The sequence below is a fragment of the Mus musculus genome, chromosome 2 (assembly GCF_000001635.26).
Source record: "Mus musculus strain C57BL/6J chromosome 2, GRCm38.p6 C57BL/6J".
NCBI lineage: Eukaryota > Metazoa > Chordata > Mammalia > Rodentia > Muridae > Mus > Mus musculus.
In genome coordinates this window covers 157,286,268-157,305,837 of record NC_000068.7, presented here as the reverse complement: position 1 = coordinate 157,305,837, position 19,570 = coordinate 157,286,268, and the positions used below count along the sequence as shown (strand labels likewise).

At 45.5% G+C, this 19,570-nt stretch overlaps 1 protein-coding gene across 8 annotated transcripts in view; it reads right to left on the bottom strand.

Annotated features, from left to right (window-relative positions):
- Positions 1-19,570, bottom strand: part of Rpn2 (ribophorin II) — a 47,221-nt gene that overhangs the window by 20,481 nt on the left and 7,170 nt on the right. For all 8 annotated transcript variants that reach the window (NM_001355163.1, NM_019642.4, XM_030248863.1 and 5 more), the window contains 7 exons: positions 16,215-16,310; positions 15,126-15,301; positions 11,610-11,685; positions 10,450-10,584; positions 8,280-8,456; positions 6,179-6,297; positions 3,327-3,432 (listed from right to left, as the gene is read on the bottom strand). In NM_001355163.1, coding sequence (NP_001342092.1) covers positions 3,327-3,432; positions 6,179-6,297; positions 8,280-8,456; positions 10,450-10,584; positions 11,610-11,685; positions 15,126-15,301; positions 16,215-16,310 — 885 coding nt within the window. The remainder of the gene's footprint in view (positions 1-3,326; positions 3,433-6,178; positions 6,298-8,279; positions 8,457-10,449; positions 10,585-11,609; positions 11,686-15,125; positions 15,302-16,214; positions 16,311-19,570) is intronic.

The following is a 19,570-nucleotide window of genomic DNA, read 5'->3' as shown; positions in this document are numbered from 1 at the left end:
GATTACAGACAAAATAGATTAATGGAATTGATTTCTGGGTCCAAAAATGAACCTTTAAGTTTATGGCCAATCAAGTTCTGACAATGTCAAGACAATTCAATGAGCAAAGAATAATCTGTCACAAATGGCACTTGGGCAACCGGGTCTCCATGCCCAGAAGAAAGAGGTCAGAGACACACAAAATCATCTCAAAGCACATCAGAGACCTTAGGTTAAGAGCTTTTGAAAATATAAAATTCTTATTAAAAAGCATCTCTATGATTTTGGTTTAGAAAATGGTTTCTTATATAATATCTAAATCACAAGTGACAAAAGAAAACATAAATTAAAATCTTTTGTGTTTAAAAAGACAGTATCAAGAAAAACTGAAGACCACTTAAAGAGTGGAGAAAATTTCTGTAAATCATGTATCCGACAAGGAAATTATAGCCAAAGATCTATAAAGAACTCTTCTAAGTCAAACATTTAAAAGAGAAGCAAACGGAAGTGGAGGGATGGGGGGGGGGGGGACGACAAGGTGGCTCAGCAGAGGACCTGGGTTTGATTACTAGCACCCACATGGCCCAGCCAACTACCCCTAGCTCCAGTTTCTGGGGATCCAATGCCCTCTTCTCGCCTCTGTGGGCACTAGGCACACTTGGTGCACTTAGATACACGCAGGCAAGACACTCATACATAAAAATAAATCTTAAAAACACACAGTGTTTAAGTACAAGTACCAAATATAAATAAACAACGTGTTTTTTAGTCAGCCCCACAAATGAATAAAGTACTTAAATAGGGTAAAACATGAATAATTCTAAAAATACTGCATGTACTAAACGAGAAAGAATTCCAGAGGCAGAAGTTAGCATATTGTGTGACTCCCAGTCATATGAGCATCCTGAAGAGGCAAAGCACAGAGAAAGTAGATTTGTAGATGCTGGGGCTGGAAACAGGAGAGATGGGAAAGTAGCTAGTGCTAAGAGTCTGCTTTCTAGGATGACCAAAATGTTCTAGAATAGACAGTTCTAAACACACACCAAGAATATCTAACTACATACTTCCAATGAGTAAATTTCATGGGATTGTAAGTTATATCTCAAAGTCACAGAGAAGAGAGGAAGGGAGGAAGGAGGGGAGGAGAGCGAGGGGTGCAAAGGGAGAGGGAGATTGAGAGAGAGAAGAAAGAATGCATTAAGTCCCCCCATTTGGAGATTACCACACTGCAGCCTGTTCTAAACACCCTAGAATGTGGGAAAAGATTCCTTTCCTTTCTCTACATAGTCTACTATAGAAACTGACCACTGACTGATCAAAGTGTGGCTTCTAGCCACAGGAAGTTCCTAGCCTAAAGGAAAAGCAGCACACGTAGGAGATAATGGTGATACAATGTGCTCAGCTCAAGTAGGATAAGGCTTGGGAAGCAGAGCAAGAACCAGTTGAAGTATCTGATGCTGGGGGGGAGCCTGAGGGAGCCTGGAGGGGAGTCCCATGGGGTGCTATGAGAAGTGTTATTTTAACAAATCTATTGATTTGTGTGTGTATGAGTATGGGTGTGCATGCCTCAGCAGATGTACAGGGGTCAGAGAACAACTTGTGGGAACTGACATTCTCCTTCCTGTCACTCCACCGTTTTGCTAGCCTTAACACTGAAAAGATAGAAAACGGACAGGGCTGGGGAGATGGCTCAGCACAGCAAGCATGATGACCTGACTCTCTTTCTCAGTCCCCAGACAAACCCTGGCATGGAGGTACAAATCTGTAACACCAGCACTGGGCGTGCGTGTGCATGTGTGTGTGTAGAGACAGGTGGGTTCCCCTATTCAGTGGATACTGGCCAGCCAGCCAAGCAAAATGGCAAGCTCCAGATTCAGTGACAGATTCTGTCTTTTTTTTGAGACAGGCTCTCACTGTATAGCCCTGACTGTCTTGGAACTCACTCTGTAGACCAGGCTGGCCTCGAACTCAGAAATCCGCCTGCCTCTGCCTCCCAAGTGCTGGGATTAAAGGCGTGCGCTACCACTGCTCAGTGACAGATTCTATCTTAAATGCAGAGGAATGGAGAGTGACAGAGACAGACACCTAAGGTGCACCTCTGGTCTCTATACATATATATAAAACATGTGAGCATACCTGCACACAGTGTACACATATGCATGTACCAAACACATCCCTAAAAAACAACAACAACAACCCAACAATAACAGAAGTAAATACCACCCCGACAATCTAGAAAAAAGCTTTAAAACTTGTGTACATCAAGAATCCATAAAATAATTCTGAGAAGAAACCTGAAGTTTAGAACTATGGCTCAGTGTCTAGCACAGATGCTACTCCTGAAAGCCAGTAAGGAAAAAGTGAAGAAACCAGCGATGGACACAGTTCACAGGGAGGAAGCCCAAGCCGCCCATTAGCCACAAGAGCAGCATTCAACCTCACAACAAAGAAAAATCACAACAAGGAACCCTCTAGACTACAGACCATAAACACGGTGATGCCAACGCTGGAGAGAATACAGAGCCATTGGCAATGTCTAATAAAACCAAGGAGTCTTGGAAGACGTTAAAGTGGGCTGTGCAGTACTTGGTGAGTGACTAGAAACAAACATGAAGGGAACAAAAGCCTCAAGTGCGAGCCCAGCAAAGTCGCTAAAAAGCCGTTTCCAAGGCACAGGAGAAGAAAGACGAGGCAACAAGGAAAACAAGGCCTCTCAGTAGGTGACATGTGATGCTGCAAGTAGGGCCTCTCAGAGGAAACTGCAGTGAAATCATAGGAAATTTAAAGGTTCAAGATACACAAAAAATTAATTCCTATCCAATCTATGTTCTAGCGAGTGGATCAGATCAGCTGTCTGTGCCTAAAAGGTCAGACATGAGGCAAGGCCTGGAGTTTCAGAAAACATCTTCCTTTCTGCCAAACTTCAAAATAAGTATCTACCCAGTAAGTAGGTCCTGCTTTTGAAAAGGTCAAGCCTTCCAGCTGCCTATTCTTCTTGTTTAAAGAGAATGTCAAAGGTGTCGAGCTGAGGATATCTTCAAAGGCAAAATTAGGACGGTGGGAGGATCAAAGTGACTAACATCACAGCACTGGTCAGGCTCATACCCACAACACTCCACAGCTCATTAGAAAACTGTAAAAATGAATGAAGGTGAAGGGCAGCTTATGCTCCTTCCAGTAGGAGATGGAATGGAAGAGTGTACAGAGTGCAGCCCTGGCTTAGAATCCCAGAACAAAGGGGACTTTAGCCTATGCACAAAAGTCAATATACCACATGACGGAGGCTTTGTGCCTTGGTCATTTGAGATATATTAATGTGGCAGTAGGGGTACAAGAAAAGCACCTACCTCTACAGTGTTTGCAATGTAACGGCTGTCACCTTCAACTCGGACAGAGAAGTCATAGTAGCCACTGGAAAGTTTAACATTCTTGAAGTTTAGCTCAAAAACATTCCTGTTGGGAGTGAGGGCAACATTAGCAAGAACTCAGGAGAAGTCCTGAGTGCATCACACTGGCTATAAGAACACCCTCACCAGTTGGGCCTCCCACTCCCTGCCGCCTCTCTCTATTCCCCCGGCAGTCTCCAGCTCAGCCACAAATTAAGTGTGGGAGACAAACACCATCCAGGACATACAGTGTTCTTTGCTTCCTCTCAGGTCCTCAAAGCCCCACCCCTGAAGCGCCCTCCTGTAAGGTGGTGTGCTGCAGGCAGGTGTGCAGTCTGACCCAGTGGCTTTCTGCTGTTGCCCTTCTTCTTAGCGGTGGGGATGGAATCCCAGGCCCAGGGATGCTGCACACACTTTACCACTGCGCCTCTGCCTCATCACGCCCATCAACAAAACCATCCAATGAAATAGCTCCAAGCGTCCGAAGATGTTGGTGTGGAGGAGTAGAGTTGTAATTTTTTAATATTCTATCTATGTTTTTTAATTTATAAAAGGTTATTTATTTTACAAATTAATAATCCTCCATTTTAAACAAAAAAAGGTGGAGAACCCCTATAGCCATCAGGAAGAGTCCAGTGACTTTTAGAGACAAGTTTACCTGGTCATTTGATGTCTATAGCAGAAAAACTTTTACACTATGGAAAAAACACATTCTCTCCAATATTCTAACAGCCATATGACAGTAATTCATTGATGCTAAATAAGGTTTTATATAGAAACCAAGTCTTAACTTTTAAAAAATACACATAGTAAGAATAGTCATTTGAGACAAATATTTAATCCCATGGGGGAATTGTTAATGATACAGTTACAAACTAATTCAGTTTAAAAATGAACCTGTGGGGCTGGTGAGATGGCTCAGCGGGTAAGAGCACACTGACTGCTGTTCCAGAGGTCCTGAGTTCAAATCCCAGCAACCACATGGTGGCTCACAGCCATCTGTAGTGAGGTATGACGCCCTCTTCTGGTGTCTAAAGACAGTTGCAATGTACTTACATATAATAAATAAAATCTTTAAAAAAAAAATAAAAAAATGAACCTGTGGAGCTAAAGAGGTGACTTGGTGATTAAGAGTACTTCCTGCTCTTTCAGAGGACCGAGGTTCAATTCCCAGCAACCTATGTGGTTCACAACCATCTATGACTCCAGGTCTGGGTGATCTGACGCCCTCTCTTCCCTCTCTGAGTACCAAACACACATGTAGTACACATGTAAGCAAAACACATATACACACAGAATAAAGGAAGTCTAAAAAGAACTTCAATAATAAAATGTACTTATATTCATAGCTAAAAGACTGACAAAAAGCAGGGGCTGGAGAGATGGCTCAGCAGTTAAGAACACTGATTGCTCTTTCAGAGATCCTGAGTTCAAATCCCAGCAACCACATGGTGGCTCACAACCATCTGTAATGAGATCTGATGCTTTCTTCTGGTGTGTCTGAAGACAGTTACAGTGTACTCATATACATAAAAAAATAAATAAATCTTTAGAAATAAATAAAATATAAATAAATAAATAATCTTTAAAAAGAAGACTGACAAAAAGTACTATAAAATATGGGCATAAAATGTGTGTGAGATTAAAGCTACCTCTCAGTAGTAGAACTATGAATGATTTATGCTTTCTGATTTTTCTATAATGTAGTACTCATATGTCAGGCAAAAGTAATATTAAATATGGAGAAGACCACTACTCAGTGCCACAAGGCTGGGTGAGCAGAGCCTGCCTGAGAGGACCCAGACCCCCCCAGAGGCCCTGGGTACCATTAAAATGAGCAGATCAGTGGTGGAGAGCTGGAAGAGAAAGAGAAACAGATATACAATGAAAAGAAGCAAAACTGGAGGCTCAAGACCAACCCAATGGGGAGATGCCACATAAGGCACGGTGAGGTCCTGGCCTGTGCTGCCGTGGAGGGTCATGTCTAGGTCCATGGCCCCGCAGTAGACAGGGACTATTACCACTAAAGGCCATGCAGAGGTCAGAGGGCAGTGCAGTGCTAGCCCTACCCCTCACTTGGGCAGTACAGGAGAGCTGGCCCTGACAGTGTGAGCATGGGAAAGCTGTCAGGCTGACTAACTCAGCTACAACCTAGGCCCAGATCCAAGGCTTTGAGCTGGCCCAGCCCAACACCGACCCCATCTATGAACTGCTGGAGTTTGTGAAGGGGCGGGTCCTCCAGAACCAAAGTTGCAGGTTCTCCGTGACACAGGGCAACAGCAGGATACCCGTAAGGAGTCCCACTGAGGATCCAGTACTGATAGCGTAGCAGAAGCCAGAGGCCTCAAACCAGACCAATGACTCACTGCCATGAACATTTGCAAAAACAGATGTTTGGGCAAAAGAGTGTACTGCGAGACACACCGTGACACAGCACAGCTTCCACAGCGAGGTGTTCTGTTTGCTCATTTGTTTTCTTTTGCGGAGAGGATGCTAGGGCAGAGGGTGGATATAGAGACAGGGAGATGAATAGGATTCAGGTGCATGATGTGAAATTAACAAAAGAATCAATAAAAAGTTAAAGAACTAAACTTACAAGTAGGTACACAAAGACAAGACAGAGCCCACTAGAGAGACAGGGGCGGAACTAGTAAGGGCCATTTATCCTTCTGGTCCTCTTCTTCAGGATTTATCACCCCAGGCAGATGTGGCTGATGACTTGGGGAAGTACTTCTGCTACACTGGTTGAAAGTTAACTCTTCAAAGCACAAAGCTGGTGCCCTGCATAGACCACCTTCATGTCCCAGACTTACCCCACAAGCGAAAAGGGCGTCTTCTGCAGGACGGTAGCCCTGGTAGCCGCCGACTTAGCATGCTCCAGCTTCACTGCAGCTTGAGCCAGAGGCTGAGACAAAACATTGCTGACCTGCAACTAGAAAGTCAAAACAAAACAGAACACAAGTGAATAGAACAAAGGCCACAGGAGTGGAAATTTGGTCTCTGGGGCAGTTTATCTACAGGAAGCCAGCTCTGCACAACGAGCACCTTTCTTCTGGAATGTGCACTGGTGTTGGCCTGCTGCCTACCAGAGACCAAATATAAGGACAGACTAGATGACAGGATGCTTGCTACAGCTAGGGATGAGCCTACCGATGACCCTCCCCAGCCATCAGAGGAGGACACTAGAGAACAAAGCGTGCATGTGAGTGTGGCTGGCCCCAATCCTTTATTATCACAGTACGGGACCTTGTATGTTCCAGGCAAGAGCTCTACCCAAGACTCTAAGTTGCCCAGGTTGGTTCTGAGACATCACTCCATGGTGGAGGCAAGCTTTGAACTTGGGCTTCTCCTACCTGCACTTCCCAAGATTGCAGGCCTGTCTCGCTAGCTTTATAGCTGCAGTTCAATTTACCTAACAGGGAGTGTCCTGCTCTGGAGCATCATGGGTACTTCTTCCTAAGCCTGACAAGAGCTGAGGTGACACTGTGTACCACTCTACTCAGCCCAGTGTTCCTTGTGCTTGAACCCCTGCCCCGTCAACTCTACTATAGTATCCTAAAACAACCCCACTGCCCCAAAAGGAAGGAGGATCAGGGATTAATTTATTTACTGGGTTTCTGCCTATATGCCTACCTATGTGCGTGCGTGCGTGTGTGTGTGTATATGCATGTGCACATACCTATCCACATGTATCTGGAGGCCTTAGAAGGACACTGGTCCTCCTGTATTATTCTCCATATTATTCCCTTGAGACGGGGGTCTCACTTTGAACCTAGATCTTGCCATTTTTCAGCTAGCGAGCCTCAGTGACAGTCCTGTCTTCCATGCTGCTGCTTGGGTTATTGGTACACATGATCACACCTGAGTTTGAATCAGGGTCTCACTGTGTAGCCCTGGCTGTCCTTAAACTCAGAAAGCTGCCTGCCTCTGCCTTCCGAGTGCTGGGATTATAGGTAGGCACCAGCATCATCTGGCAACACCAGGCTTTTTACTTGGGTGTTGGGAATCTGAACTTAGAGCCTCATGCTTGCCCAGAAAGCACAGTAAGTGTACTTACAGAGGAGGTACCCTCGTGAATACAGCAATTATTCTTACCCAATGAGCCATTTCTCTAGTCTCAGTACCTCGCATTTCTGCAAATCTAGTAGATGCTGAATACCAGGCATCTCACAGACTGTTGGAGACAGACAGTATAATCCTTAATTCATAGATAAAGACACTGAGAGCGTGAGTTTCACGAGGTTAAGGACTGCCAAAGGCCACATGGTCAAGTAAGGGGTAAGGTCAGGATTCAACATACTAGTGTTGGATGGACATGTGTGTATCCAGCTTCAAAGCCAGTATTTTTCCCACCGTCTTCTCTAAATTCCACCTGAACTCACAGAGCTATGTAAAGAGGTTATTTCTCAGTCTGCTCTTACATTGGGAAGACACAAATTGTACCAAGGGAGACAGACAACTTTGAAATATGGGGAACCTTAGCAGGTTATCAAAATCAAACTTATAGGACAGATGGGACTGCCTGTGTGGAACCCAACACCAACATAAACAAAATGCCAACTCTATCAGAGATCTGAGCTTATCAGGGGTCAACAAAACCCAGCAGCAAATGCTTCATTTGAGATGAAAACTTCTAGAAGCTAGAAGGGAATATCTGCTCCCCAGAGACAGGAGTTCCAGGTGGCTATGAGCTGCCAGGCTGGTGCTGGAAAAGATACTCCAGTCCTCTGCAAGAGCAGCAGTGCTCTTAACTACTGAGCCATCTCTCCACCCCCACTTCTTTTTAATAGCTTTGAAAGCATTTGTGTCTAGCTCCCCATGCATTGGTATATCCTCATGGGGGCTACAGGTTGCCGTATACCACATCTCAAAGTCTAGCTCTAGAAAAAGCCTGAGAATGGCAGGGGGTCATACCCTCAGGATAGCCTGTTCTTGAGTGTCAGAAGTAGAGCCCTCGGGCACAACCACCACTGGTACGTGGTAGCGATTCTGGGACAATGCAGCAGCAGCAGAGGCCACACTGAAGGCTTCTGAGAGGGACTCAAAGTTCTTCTTGCTGAAGATTGTGTTCATGAGCTGGATAACCTGATCCTGAGAGCAAAGGGAAACAAGGCTCAGATTCTGTGGGGGCGTTAGAGGACCTCCCCACCCCCACCCCAGTCCTTGTGTGTCAGTATACCCAACATTAACCAAATGAGGAATTAATGGGGACTAAACCCGAATTTAAACTAAAATTTGAGCTTGATAGTTTTTATATCACCTTCTATTATAAACAGAAATTCATCCATTTATTTGTTAGTCCTGTAGTGACTGTTAATATACAAATGCCAGGGAACTACTGAGCTATGGAAGCAGAGGCTCAAGTTCACGTAACACTAACCAGCCGTTAAACCGTGAGAGCTGCTCTACAAACATTACCTCAAATCACCACCGTCTCCAGACTGACAGCTGTCAATGCTCTCTAAATAAGGAAACTGAGGCTAGTGCATGCTAAGTTAGAATACAGAAGGGAGGGAAGGACGAGGAAAGGCAAGAAAAAATTTGTTTGTCCCAGAACTCTGCCACAAAAGTTCCGTTCTTCTCTAATTGCCAAAATCCTCTCAGCTAGACTGTCTTTCTTCCTAACCTCTCTTTGAGCAATGCGCTGGGCTAAGTCTGCATTCACAAGGGCACATTTTATGGTCAAAGTGTGTACTAGAAAGAAACTAAAATTACGCTCTCCACTAAGAACCCGGAGGCTGCATAAAGGAGAAAAATGAAAAGCAATTTTAAAGCAAGTGGCCCTAAAAGGCGTGATTACAATCTGGGGGCTGCTTGCTCGGGAGGAAACATTTTCTACTTCAATCAGTTTTGTTTTTTAAAATCTACCATCTAACAAAGAGCTCCTTTCGTCCTGACAGCCCAATTCACAGTCGACATGAAATAATTTTCTGTAATTGTACCAATTACATTTTTCTCTCAGGAGGCTGTTGACATGTTAAAATGAGTGACTGTTCACCAGAACTGTTATGTCAAAAGCAGTGACAGCAAAATGACTCTAGCCAAATACCTGGTTAGTAACAGCTTGGGAATAAACAAGAAACAGTTTAAGTTGTATGTGTAGAGTCAGCAGTCCATCTGTCTCAAAGGATGCAGAAAACCCCCAAATGATTTATACCAGAAGACCCTGTACTCCTCAGTGTTCACGCTGACAGAAATGAAAAGAAAGCCTGAGGTTTCGAGTACTCCCTCCCATACTTAGGAAGAAGGAAGGGACACAGTAAGAATGCAAAGACACGAACAAAGCAGCAGCAAGTTAATTCTAGAGACCCAAGAGAGATGTTACCTGCTGGGTATAGAAAGACATTTGCATAATGAGGTAAAATAATGTAAATCTTTGCTTTAAATTCAAAGCTTTCCTCTAAAACTTTAAGTAACAAAACTTGTATTTTAATTACTTGAGACCAAAGGTTGGTTATCTCACACACAGGGGACAGAGAGCTTTTACTTAAAAATATATATCACATATACCCTAACTAAAATCATTCAGGTTATCAAGCTCTTAAAAATAAGCAAACAAACAAACAAAAAAACCCCCACACAATTTTTAGCAGTATCTGGAAGACACACAAGCTTCTCATGGAAATATCATGAAAAACTCCATCTACCAGATAAGATTATCTGAATTAGCTGCTAATGAGGATGAAGGGAAAAAGGAAGAAGAGGCAATTCTGAGTCCAGGGCACTTCATGCCGAAAGGAAATGGAAAAGTATACAAGAGACAGCAGGAAGGGCTGGGCTGGGCTGTCAGGAGGAGAGAGGAGAGCAAACCTGGGTGATGCACTTGACTGTCCCTACTAATGATATGCAAATGGCTCATATACACAGGCGTGACAGTTTATTTACATGCTGTCACCCTGACTAGCAGCTTCTTAGGATAGGCATCAATCAATCCCCTTCCACTTCTCAGTCTTTAAACCTAACTAAATCCTGCATACCCACACCCTGAGGTGTGACCGCAACCCCTCTCTGCAAAGAGCTGCTCCTGGCAAATAAACTCAGCAGCGCCTATGAGCTCCATGCTCGACCATCTTCAGACACACACCTCCTTCATGGACGGTTCGGTCCCCACGTGGTCCATGAGCTTGTAGGTGGCAGCAACAAACAGCGCCGTGAGCTCCAGTCCTTCCTCAAACTGCAGATACACACCCCCTAGTTCATCCAGCCGAGCAACAAGGTCCTGTCACACACACACACAAAAAAACAAAAACAAAAACAAAACCAGAGGCATGTTGGGACACAGAGGTCACAGAAATGAGATACAAAAAGAACCGTGACCCCAGACAGCTGGCCTTTCTTAACGGTCTCAATGAGCCTAAAGACCACCAAGGCCACTTAGTATTTTCTACAACCATAAATAAATGAAAAGCATTCGGGCAGACTGGCAGTCTCTGGCCGTTTTGGCAGCATGCCTCCCCCAGCCCCCCGGCACTCCTGACAAACCCTAAGGGCCAGGGCACTGAAGCAGCCACTGGTTTGAGCAGAACAGTGATCCCAGCTGCAAACCTGCCAGAAAGCCTGGCATGCACACGGAGCCATAGCCATGCACCTACATAGTGCTGCTCCCCAGTCCATGGCTCTCCCAGAGGAACAGAGTGAAGCAGCTACCGTGCCTGAGAAGCACACAGCAATGACACTGGTAGAACTGCCTGCCACCACTGGCTATCCAGCTCTTGAGGGTGGCCATATCCTGGGTACAGGACTGAGCAATAGTCAGAAGTGAGAGCCAGGTATGGTAGCACACACCTAAAATCCTAGCACTCAGAAAGTGAGGCAGGAAGATGCCAGCTTTAAGACCAGTAAGTGTTACATAATGAGACTGTCTCAACCCCAAAATACCCACCAACAGTGGGCACTTAGCAGGCAGCTAGTTAATATATGCAGGCTCTTTTAACCTTGCAGGTTCCCACAGCCAGCAAAGGGAAACTGAGGCTCAGAGCATCAAATACCTTACCTCCAATTACAAAGCAGTAACTGGCAGAGAAAAGCATTTGAGTTTTAGATTTACTGGTTCCATAACCTGTGGCCAATATTAGTCTAACAAATATTCTCTAGGATATATTGCTTAAATACAAAGAACAAAAGCATACTGGACTCAATAGCCATGAATGTAAAAGATACACAGCTGGCTGTAAGAAACCGGCCACATCTACTTGCAAGAAAAGCCAGGAGCTCCGAGACTCGTTTGGAGAAACAGATTCATACCTCAATCTCCTCTACAATGTTCCTCAGGTCAGCCTGCTGGGAGAGGTGGGACGCTGTCTGCAGAGCCTGGACCGTTCTGGAAGGAAAAGAGTAGAACACTAGGTCTAAGATTTAATGCATAGGAAGGCATTCTCCTCTGTTTTGTAAACGACTTATGCTAGCCTGAAACGGCTTGTCAGTCGTCTGTCTATCTTATTCAAGGCTAAAGAAACACGTTTGTAAACTGTTGGGCAGACGCTGGAGCAACTTTCCTAAGACTAAGGCACACAAGGGGGAGACCTGGTGCTTAAGTTCCCTCCTGCGCTCCCAGCATCCTGACGCAAGGGCTGTAGGTGCAGGATAGAAGGGCACAGATTTAGTCTTCACCTAGTCTCATGTTCTTCTAACATGTATTTAGTGTTCTCTGTATGAGAATACATGTATAATACATACTTAATTCTTATGAGCAATGACTCTATACTACCTACATGTATCAGTCTTTACTCAATTTTTAAAACTTCATTGTTGTATTTTCGGAGGTGGCCTCAAACTTGCTGACGATGACCTTGAATTCCTGGTCCCCCTGCCTCACTTCCTGAGTCCTGGGATCACAGATGGATACCATTACCTGGTTTATGTAGTACTGGGAATTAAAATCCAGGACCTTAAGCATGCTGTGGAAGCATTCTACCCACTGCAGTCCTCCAACAGTATCCTATCAACCGAGCTGTATATCGAGCTCCTTACTCTCCAAAATTCAAAAGAAAGTGAATTCAGAGCTACTTACTAAAGTCATAACGTCCAACCACCATCCCTGTTCATGTAAGAACATTTCCCTGAGTTCCTGAGCAGGACTCTATTTGGAACTAAGGAACTTAAGCAGTTCCTCTCCATGGTGTCTACCTCAGCCATCTCCCAGCAACACAATTCTACACACTTGTTTGTTCTGGATAGTCTTGTAAATAAAGTCGCATAGTAGTCATCTTGTTGGGATAGTGCTGAGCATCAGTTTCTGGCTCTGGGGCATCCCAAGCAAGCATCCTACCACTGGGACAGAGCCCCTACTATGTGACCTTTTATCTTTGGCTTTTGAGGCTCATCCATACTGTGGCACATATCAGCCCTTCATTGTTGTAGTTTTTTGATTTCCGAGACAGGGTTTCTCTGTGTAGCCCTGGCTGTCCTGGAACTCACTCTGTAGACCAGGCTAGCCTTTAACTCAGAAATCCGCCTGCCTCTGCCTCCCACGTCCTGGGATTAAAGGCGTACACCACCATTGCCCGGTTCATTCTTCATTTTTTACTCACATATTTTTACTAAGAGGACATTCTAGGGGCTAGAGAGACGGTTCAACAGAGCACCGACTGTTCTTCTAGAGGTTCTGAGTTCACTTCCCAGTGGCTCCTAACCATCTGTAATGGGATCTGATGCCCTCTTCTAATGTACATCAACAGTGCCTGTGCACTCACACATAAAATCAAATGAAGAAGAAGAAGAGGAGGAGGAAGAGGAGGAGGAGGAGGAACATTTTTTAAAAAGTATTATTCTATAAGAAAAACATTTTGTTGGGTATGTTGGTACACTAATCTTTAATCACAGCCCTCAGGAGGCAGAGGCAGGTAGATGTCTGTGATTCAAGGCCATCCTGGGCTACATATCGAGGTCCAGGACAGCTAGGACTATATACTGTCTCCAAAAAAAAAGGAAAAAAAAGTTGTCCCCTGATTTCTACATGTGTGTCACAGGGCGCATTCCTCTCCCTCCACACACACACACACACACACACACACCCCTAAATAACAATAACAAGAAAACATTTTAAGGTGGAATGTGGCTATACTCATGTACTCATGTCATTTTTTAATTAGTTATTATTTTTTTCTGCATGCAGACTGTCTGGACGGAGAACATAACCAGTTCCCTAGGTAAAATGTGGGCAGCTGAGGCCCCCTGGTGGTCAAACGGTCTGCAACTTCAGCACTGATGCCTGAGCCCCTGTGTTTTTAAGTGTCAGGGAATGTAGAGCAAGAATCTGTCTTCTTGTGTTGAGAGCATAACAATTTAGATTCCCACCATGGAAAGCTAATTCTATTAAGATGACAAGTCAGAAAACAGAAGAGTCACAATGTAAGGAGAGAAGCCCCCTGAGAGTTCAGCCGCTCCTACAAGGCCTTTTGGGTTAGTTTCTATGGTACTGGGCCTTTTGGGTTGGTTTTTATGGTACTGGGTCTTGCAAACTAAGTGTTTTACCTTTGTTCACCACTTCCAGTCCCTAATCCCAACGTTCTGAAAGGAGGAGTTGGTACCATCAACCTGCTATGAACAAAAGCAACTGGGGGGGGAGGGGGTGGTTATCTGGCTTATACTTCCTTATCATAATTCATCATCAAAGGAGATCAGGCCAGGAACTCAAAACAGGCCAAGAACCGGAAGGAACAAAGTGAGTTCTAGGAGAGCAAGGGCTACACAGAGAAACCCCGTCTTGCAAAACCAACAGTAACAAACAAACACATGGACTGCTCCTGAGGAACAATACCTCGATTCACCTCTGCTCTCCATATCCATGCCCTCAAGAGCATCTGACACACAGGCATACACACTCTCATGTGTGGGGTAAATCATTTTATCACCTATGCCTTTTGCAGAGGACCAGAGTCAGATTTGCAGAATATATTATCCCCTGAGAACCCACCATGTGCCCACAATAGATGCAGCTTCTCACAGCACCCAAGAAGCCAGTAAGAGCCTGTTCTCCACAGAACCCTAGTGCCAACACTGCAGCAAACCTGGCCTAACCTCTCCACAAACTGCATGCAGCTCACAGCCCTCACTGTCCTTGCTCCAGCCTCCTGTCTATGTGGGATGGTGGGCTTACACTGCCTCAGTCCTTGGCCTCTGCCTGAACACCTTATGAACAGATATGTCTATGTGAATTCCACAAGGTCAAGGACTGGACCTTGCTGCCTTAATTCAAGTGCCAGTCCCTGGGACTGGGGAGACGACTCAGTTGGTCCGTGTCTGCCATGCAGGCGTGGTGAGTTCAGACTCCTAGCACCCATGGAAAAGATGGAGAAGGCAGTGTGTCTGTAACCCCAGCACTAGCAGAAAGACCCCTGGAGCTCATTAGCTAGCTTGTCTCAAAAAACAAGGTAGAATGCACATGCCTGTAATTCCAGCACTTGGGAGGCAGAGACAGGTAGATCTCTGTGAGTTCAAGGTCAGCCGGGACTGCACAGGGAGTTCTAGGATAGCCAGGTATAAATAGTGAAACCCTACCTAAAATTAGAAAAACAAAACAAAACCCAAGGTGGAAAGTGACTGAGGAAGATACCTGCTGTTAACCTCTGGCCTCCACTTGCAAATACAGCCCCAGCCCCTTGACCCCCTACCCCACAATCACAACAGTGTCTGCACATCTAGCAGAGCACCTGGCTCACAGCAGATGTCTAGAAATGTGCACTGCAGAAATGAAAAAGCATTCTCAGGTCAGTAACCAACACAAACAAACCTCAAAAAGTCTTCAAAGCGACAACTTACGCTAGCACAGTCTCTTCCTTGCCGAGGCGAGCGGTAAGGGCACCGAGGGCTTCATTGGATGCCAAGGGAAGCCCAAACCCGCTGAGTGCTGCAACTGCATGGTAGATCTGGGCAATGGGGGAGTCTTCACTCACTGCTGCCAGCAGGAGCTCTTTGGTCTCATTTGAAACAGATATCTAGGAAAGGAATGGCGGACACAGAGTTAGAAGAGGTTCCAGCAGTTTGTGAAAGGCATACCGACCGTGGTAAGAACACAGCTGCCAAGGCTACGTCCACGCAGCACCCAGAGTCAAGTGTTCATAATGTCAACACCACCTCTGCTCTGAGTGGGTTTTGTCAACTTGACACAAGCTATAGAGTTACCTGAGAAGACAGAACCCCAACTGAGGAAATGCCTCACTACGACTGGCCTATATCTATAGTCAAGTCCATAGACCATTTTCTTGATTAGAAATTGATGTGGGAGGGCCCAGCCCTTGTGGGTGGTGCCTCCTCTGGGCAGCCGGTCCTGGGGCATATGAGTGAGCAGGCTGAGCAGGCCACGAGGAACAAGCAGGTGAACAGCTATCCTCTACTGCCTCTTCCCCAGTTCCGGCCTAGAGTTCCCGCACTGACTACTCTCGATGATGAACTGTGACGTGGAAGTGTAAGCCAAATAACCGTCCCCAACCCCCTCCCACTCCAAGGTGCTTTGGGTCATGCCGTTTCATCACAGCAACAGAAATCTCCCAAAGGATAACAACACGCTGCTTGTCCACTTAAAGTAATCTACATCGACTGAATGATCGAGAATCTGAGGTGAGGATGCACGGAATGTTTTTAAAGGTTAAAGAAGGGAAAGACAACCTCAAAGCCTTCCATAAGAGAGAGAAGAACTGTAAGAAAAAGTGATCTAAAAACTATTACAGTGAACACTTAAAGGGAAATAGACTTTCTTATAGGACTAAAATTATGCAGATGGAATTCTATCCCACACTAACAGTTTGCCATTTTTAAAAATTACATTAACAACCTGACATTATGTCCCTTTTAAAAATGCTCTTTACTGCAAACAAACAAACAAATGGTAGTGTAGGAACCTGGGCTCACCTCACAGCCTGAGAGGACCTGGCTGGACTGGGCTGCATAGAAGAGAGAATCCACGTTGCTGGGATCAAGGTTGGACTTGATGAAGGTACACGCTTTCTAAACACGGGAGAAAGTCAAGGATAAGTGGTAACGTAATGCAGTAACTAGGAAAAGCGAAACTGTGGGGTGCAAAATGAAACCCCAAACCTTCTAGGAGACTTAAAGTGTGGACTGTCCTAGATTTAGTTCTTTTCAATAGTTACTTTTCATAGGGCACTATTACCCCAAACTACTGACTTCACACAAGAAACAAGGCTGAAGTGGGTAGAAACCACTTAACAAATGTCCTGCTCTGGCCATGACCTGTGCTGGATATCACAATGCTCTTCCATTCGATGAGCATAAGGCTCTCCAAGACAGCATCATTATCTCCTTTAGCAGAAAAAGGAACTGGGACGTAGTAGATAAGTGGCCCGTGGGAGATGGCAGAGTCATGTGTCCCCTAATGCCAAGTTTCTCAGTGCCATGGCTCTGAAGCCACATGAGACAAGTGACTTTAAAGGCACCTCTTCTTCCAGGCTTAGGCCCAAGCATCACCGTGCATCTAACCACCCAAACCAGGGCCAGGAATTGTGGCTGCCTCTTCCCGCCCCTGCAACCACCTAGCCTGCTTCCTTTCCACTGACCCCTGGCTCATCACTGCCTAGGGTAGGTCCATGTCATCTCTCACCTCATTGTTACAGCCCTCTTTTAACTGCTTCCAGGCATGCAATCTATTCTGTACAAGGGACCCATGCTGCTTTATTATTAAAGCCCCCATGGTTCCCACCATCCCCAGAGAAGATCCAAAGTTGCCAGCACAGCGCACAATGTCTGAGTGGCATATCATCAGCAGGGCCACCTCTGACCCCAGAACCTTAGTCTCCTATACTTCCCAGTTGAACAACTTTCCTGTCCTTGGATTACCCACCCCCTCTAATTTCCTTGTCTCTCCTATCTGCCAAGTGAGGTCCTCCCTTCACCTCTGTTCACATGCACCTGTTCCCTGTGGCTTTTGATGATATTCATCCCATGATAAGCCACAGCCCACCCTTGCCCTATGTTCCCCAAAGAACTTGCCACAGGTCATCAGTGCTGGCTGCCAGAGAACATTGTTTCCATCACAGTAAGGGAGCACAAAACAAAATTCAACCACTTCTGTTCCACTGAACTACAAGGGAGACAAGTCACTCTGCTAAACACTTTGGATCAGACAGTATAAAACAGTTGCCAGGCATGATAGCACATACCATTAATTCCAGTAGTCAGAACACAAAGACAAGCTATGTGTTCGAAACCAGCTTGGTCTACATAGTGAGTTCCAGGTTAGCCAGAGCTCTGTAGAGACTCTGTCTCAAAACAAAACAGAAACCCTAAAATCTCAGCTATTTAAGATTTTATGGCCAACCCAGCCAAAAGTGGGTGCTTCTGGCACTTTTGGGGTACTGCTCAGAGACAGAATACTTGCCTAGCTTGCTCAAGTACTAGAATTTGATGCTTAAATCACAGAAAAGAAAAAGTAGGGCCCTCTGGGAAATGGACTAGGGAGCAGGAGTGGGCGAACCAGGACACTGCCTGGTACCTTCCCCCAACAGCTAAGCTACACTATGTCGTGTCTCACTGCAAGCCTGGGTCACTCAAACCAAAACAAACCCTATTAAAAATGTTAGGAACAAAACTTAAGATCCTCAAAACAAATGCGTTTCAACTTTAGTACAGTCTGGAAGAACCAGAGGGAAAAGGAAAGAAATAGAATACTTCATCTGCTATAAACCAGGATCTAAAGAAGGAAACGCTACACACAACCAAGACGCTAACAAGTGCTCTGCTGCCCTCTGCTGCTTTGAAAATGAAAAGACAGCACCAGGCCCCCACAAGTAAGGTACCTCTTCCCCACTTCAAGTGTGTCAGGGTGTTCTGAGTGCTTCTTGGGGGATTTCTTGTTTCATCCTCAAACAACCCTACACACAGACACTTCTACTGTCTTACATTCATAGAGAAGAAGACCAGATCCAGAGAAGCAAAGCAGGGCAACCACAGTCATTCCTAAGTGGGAGAGCTCAGCTTCCGAGCCAGGCAGCCCGGCTGTGCTCAGCTTCAGAGCCAGGCAGCCTGGCTGCACCCTCCACTAAGAGGCTGCTAAAATCATCTGCTCTGGAGTAGATTCAGCACTGCACCTACTCTCATGTTACAGGGACAATCAATGTTCATGGCCTCAAAGTTTTTGATGCCTGACAGCACTAGCAGCAGTGGGCAGGAGTAGGGGAACTTCCTAACACCTGCTCAGGACGCTCAGTGAGGGCCCCCTCTCCGGTCCAGGGCTGAGGCTTCAGCTGGCTCTTCTAGGGAATATGCAGCTCTGACTGTAGCTGCTCTCCACATTCCAGACATCTACCTTACCGACCGACGGGAGGCTGAGAACCACTCTACACAGCCGGTATCTGCACACCCCAGCTCTTTGTGTCCTTTGTTAAAACCCCAAGGACCCCAACATCCTCTTGAGCAAAGAACCCCTGTGCTTTCTTCTTCCAGCCTCCAACCTAACCGGGTACCATGCCCTACATGGCTCTTTCCTGCCCACCTTCTCCCTCACCTCCTTCCACATCAAGTCCAGACCCTCTTGCCTTCTCTCAGACCTCACACTATGTAGGCATATCCTTTGCCACTCAGCCCCGTTTCTGTACACACTGTCTACTGCACTTTCCAATATCTCCGCTCCAGCTGCCCTAGACACCAACTCCTAGCCAACACTTTAAGTACTAGTGAGCCCATAATTTATAGAGGCTCCATTACCTCATCAATTTAATTCCTCTCTCTCAACAGATAACCCATAATTCATTCAAAAAGTTCAAGTCTTCTCTTAAACTCACTCATTCAGTCTTGTCTTCTCTCTTCCCACACAGTCCCAGCTCAATTCACACCCTCAGCCCTAATCAATGTCACCTCAAACTCACAGCATCAGCAAAGGGCATCTTTAGAGGAGGGTGCGCCTCAAACCCAAATCTGACGATTCACAATCGTTTCTGTCCTTGGCAGAAACCATTCATCCTGCATTCTGGTCTTACTAATATTTGACATCAATCTAAATCCCAACTTCCTTTGCTACACTTGACAATACCAAACCTCTGTTGCTGCCAGTGCTCTAGTGCATGTCCCCCAAGTCGTCAACTCTCTCCTCAGAGACCCACACACACTCTGAGGAAGCAAGGCTGCATTGAAGCATTGTTATAGCACACCACAAACTGTCTGTGCTGGACATTGTCTGAATAAATTATGAACAGGACAAAAATATGCCTCAATATTAAGAATAACTACAGCTACCCTGTGTGTGTGTGTGT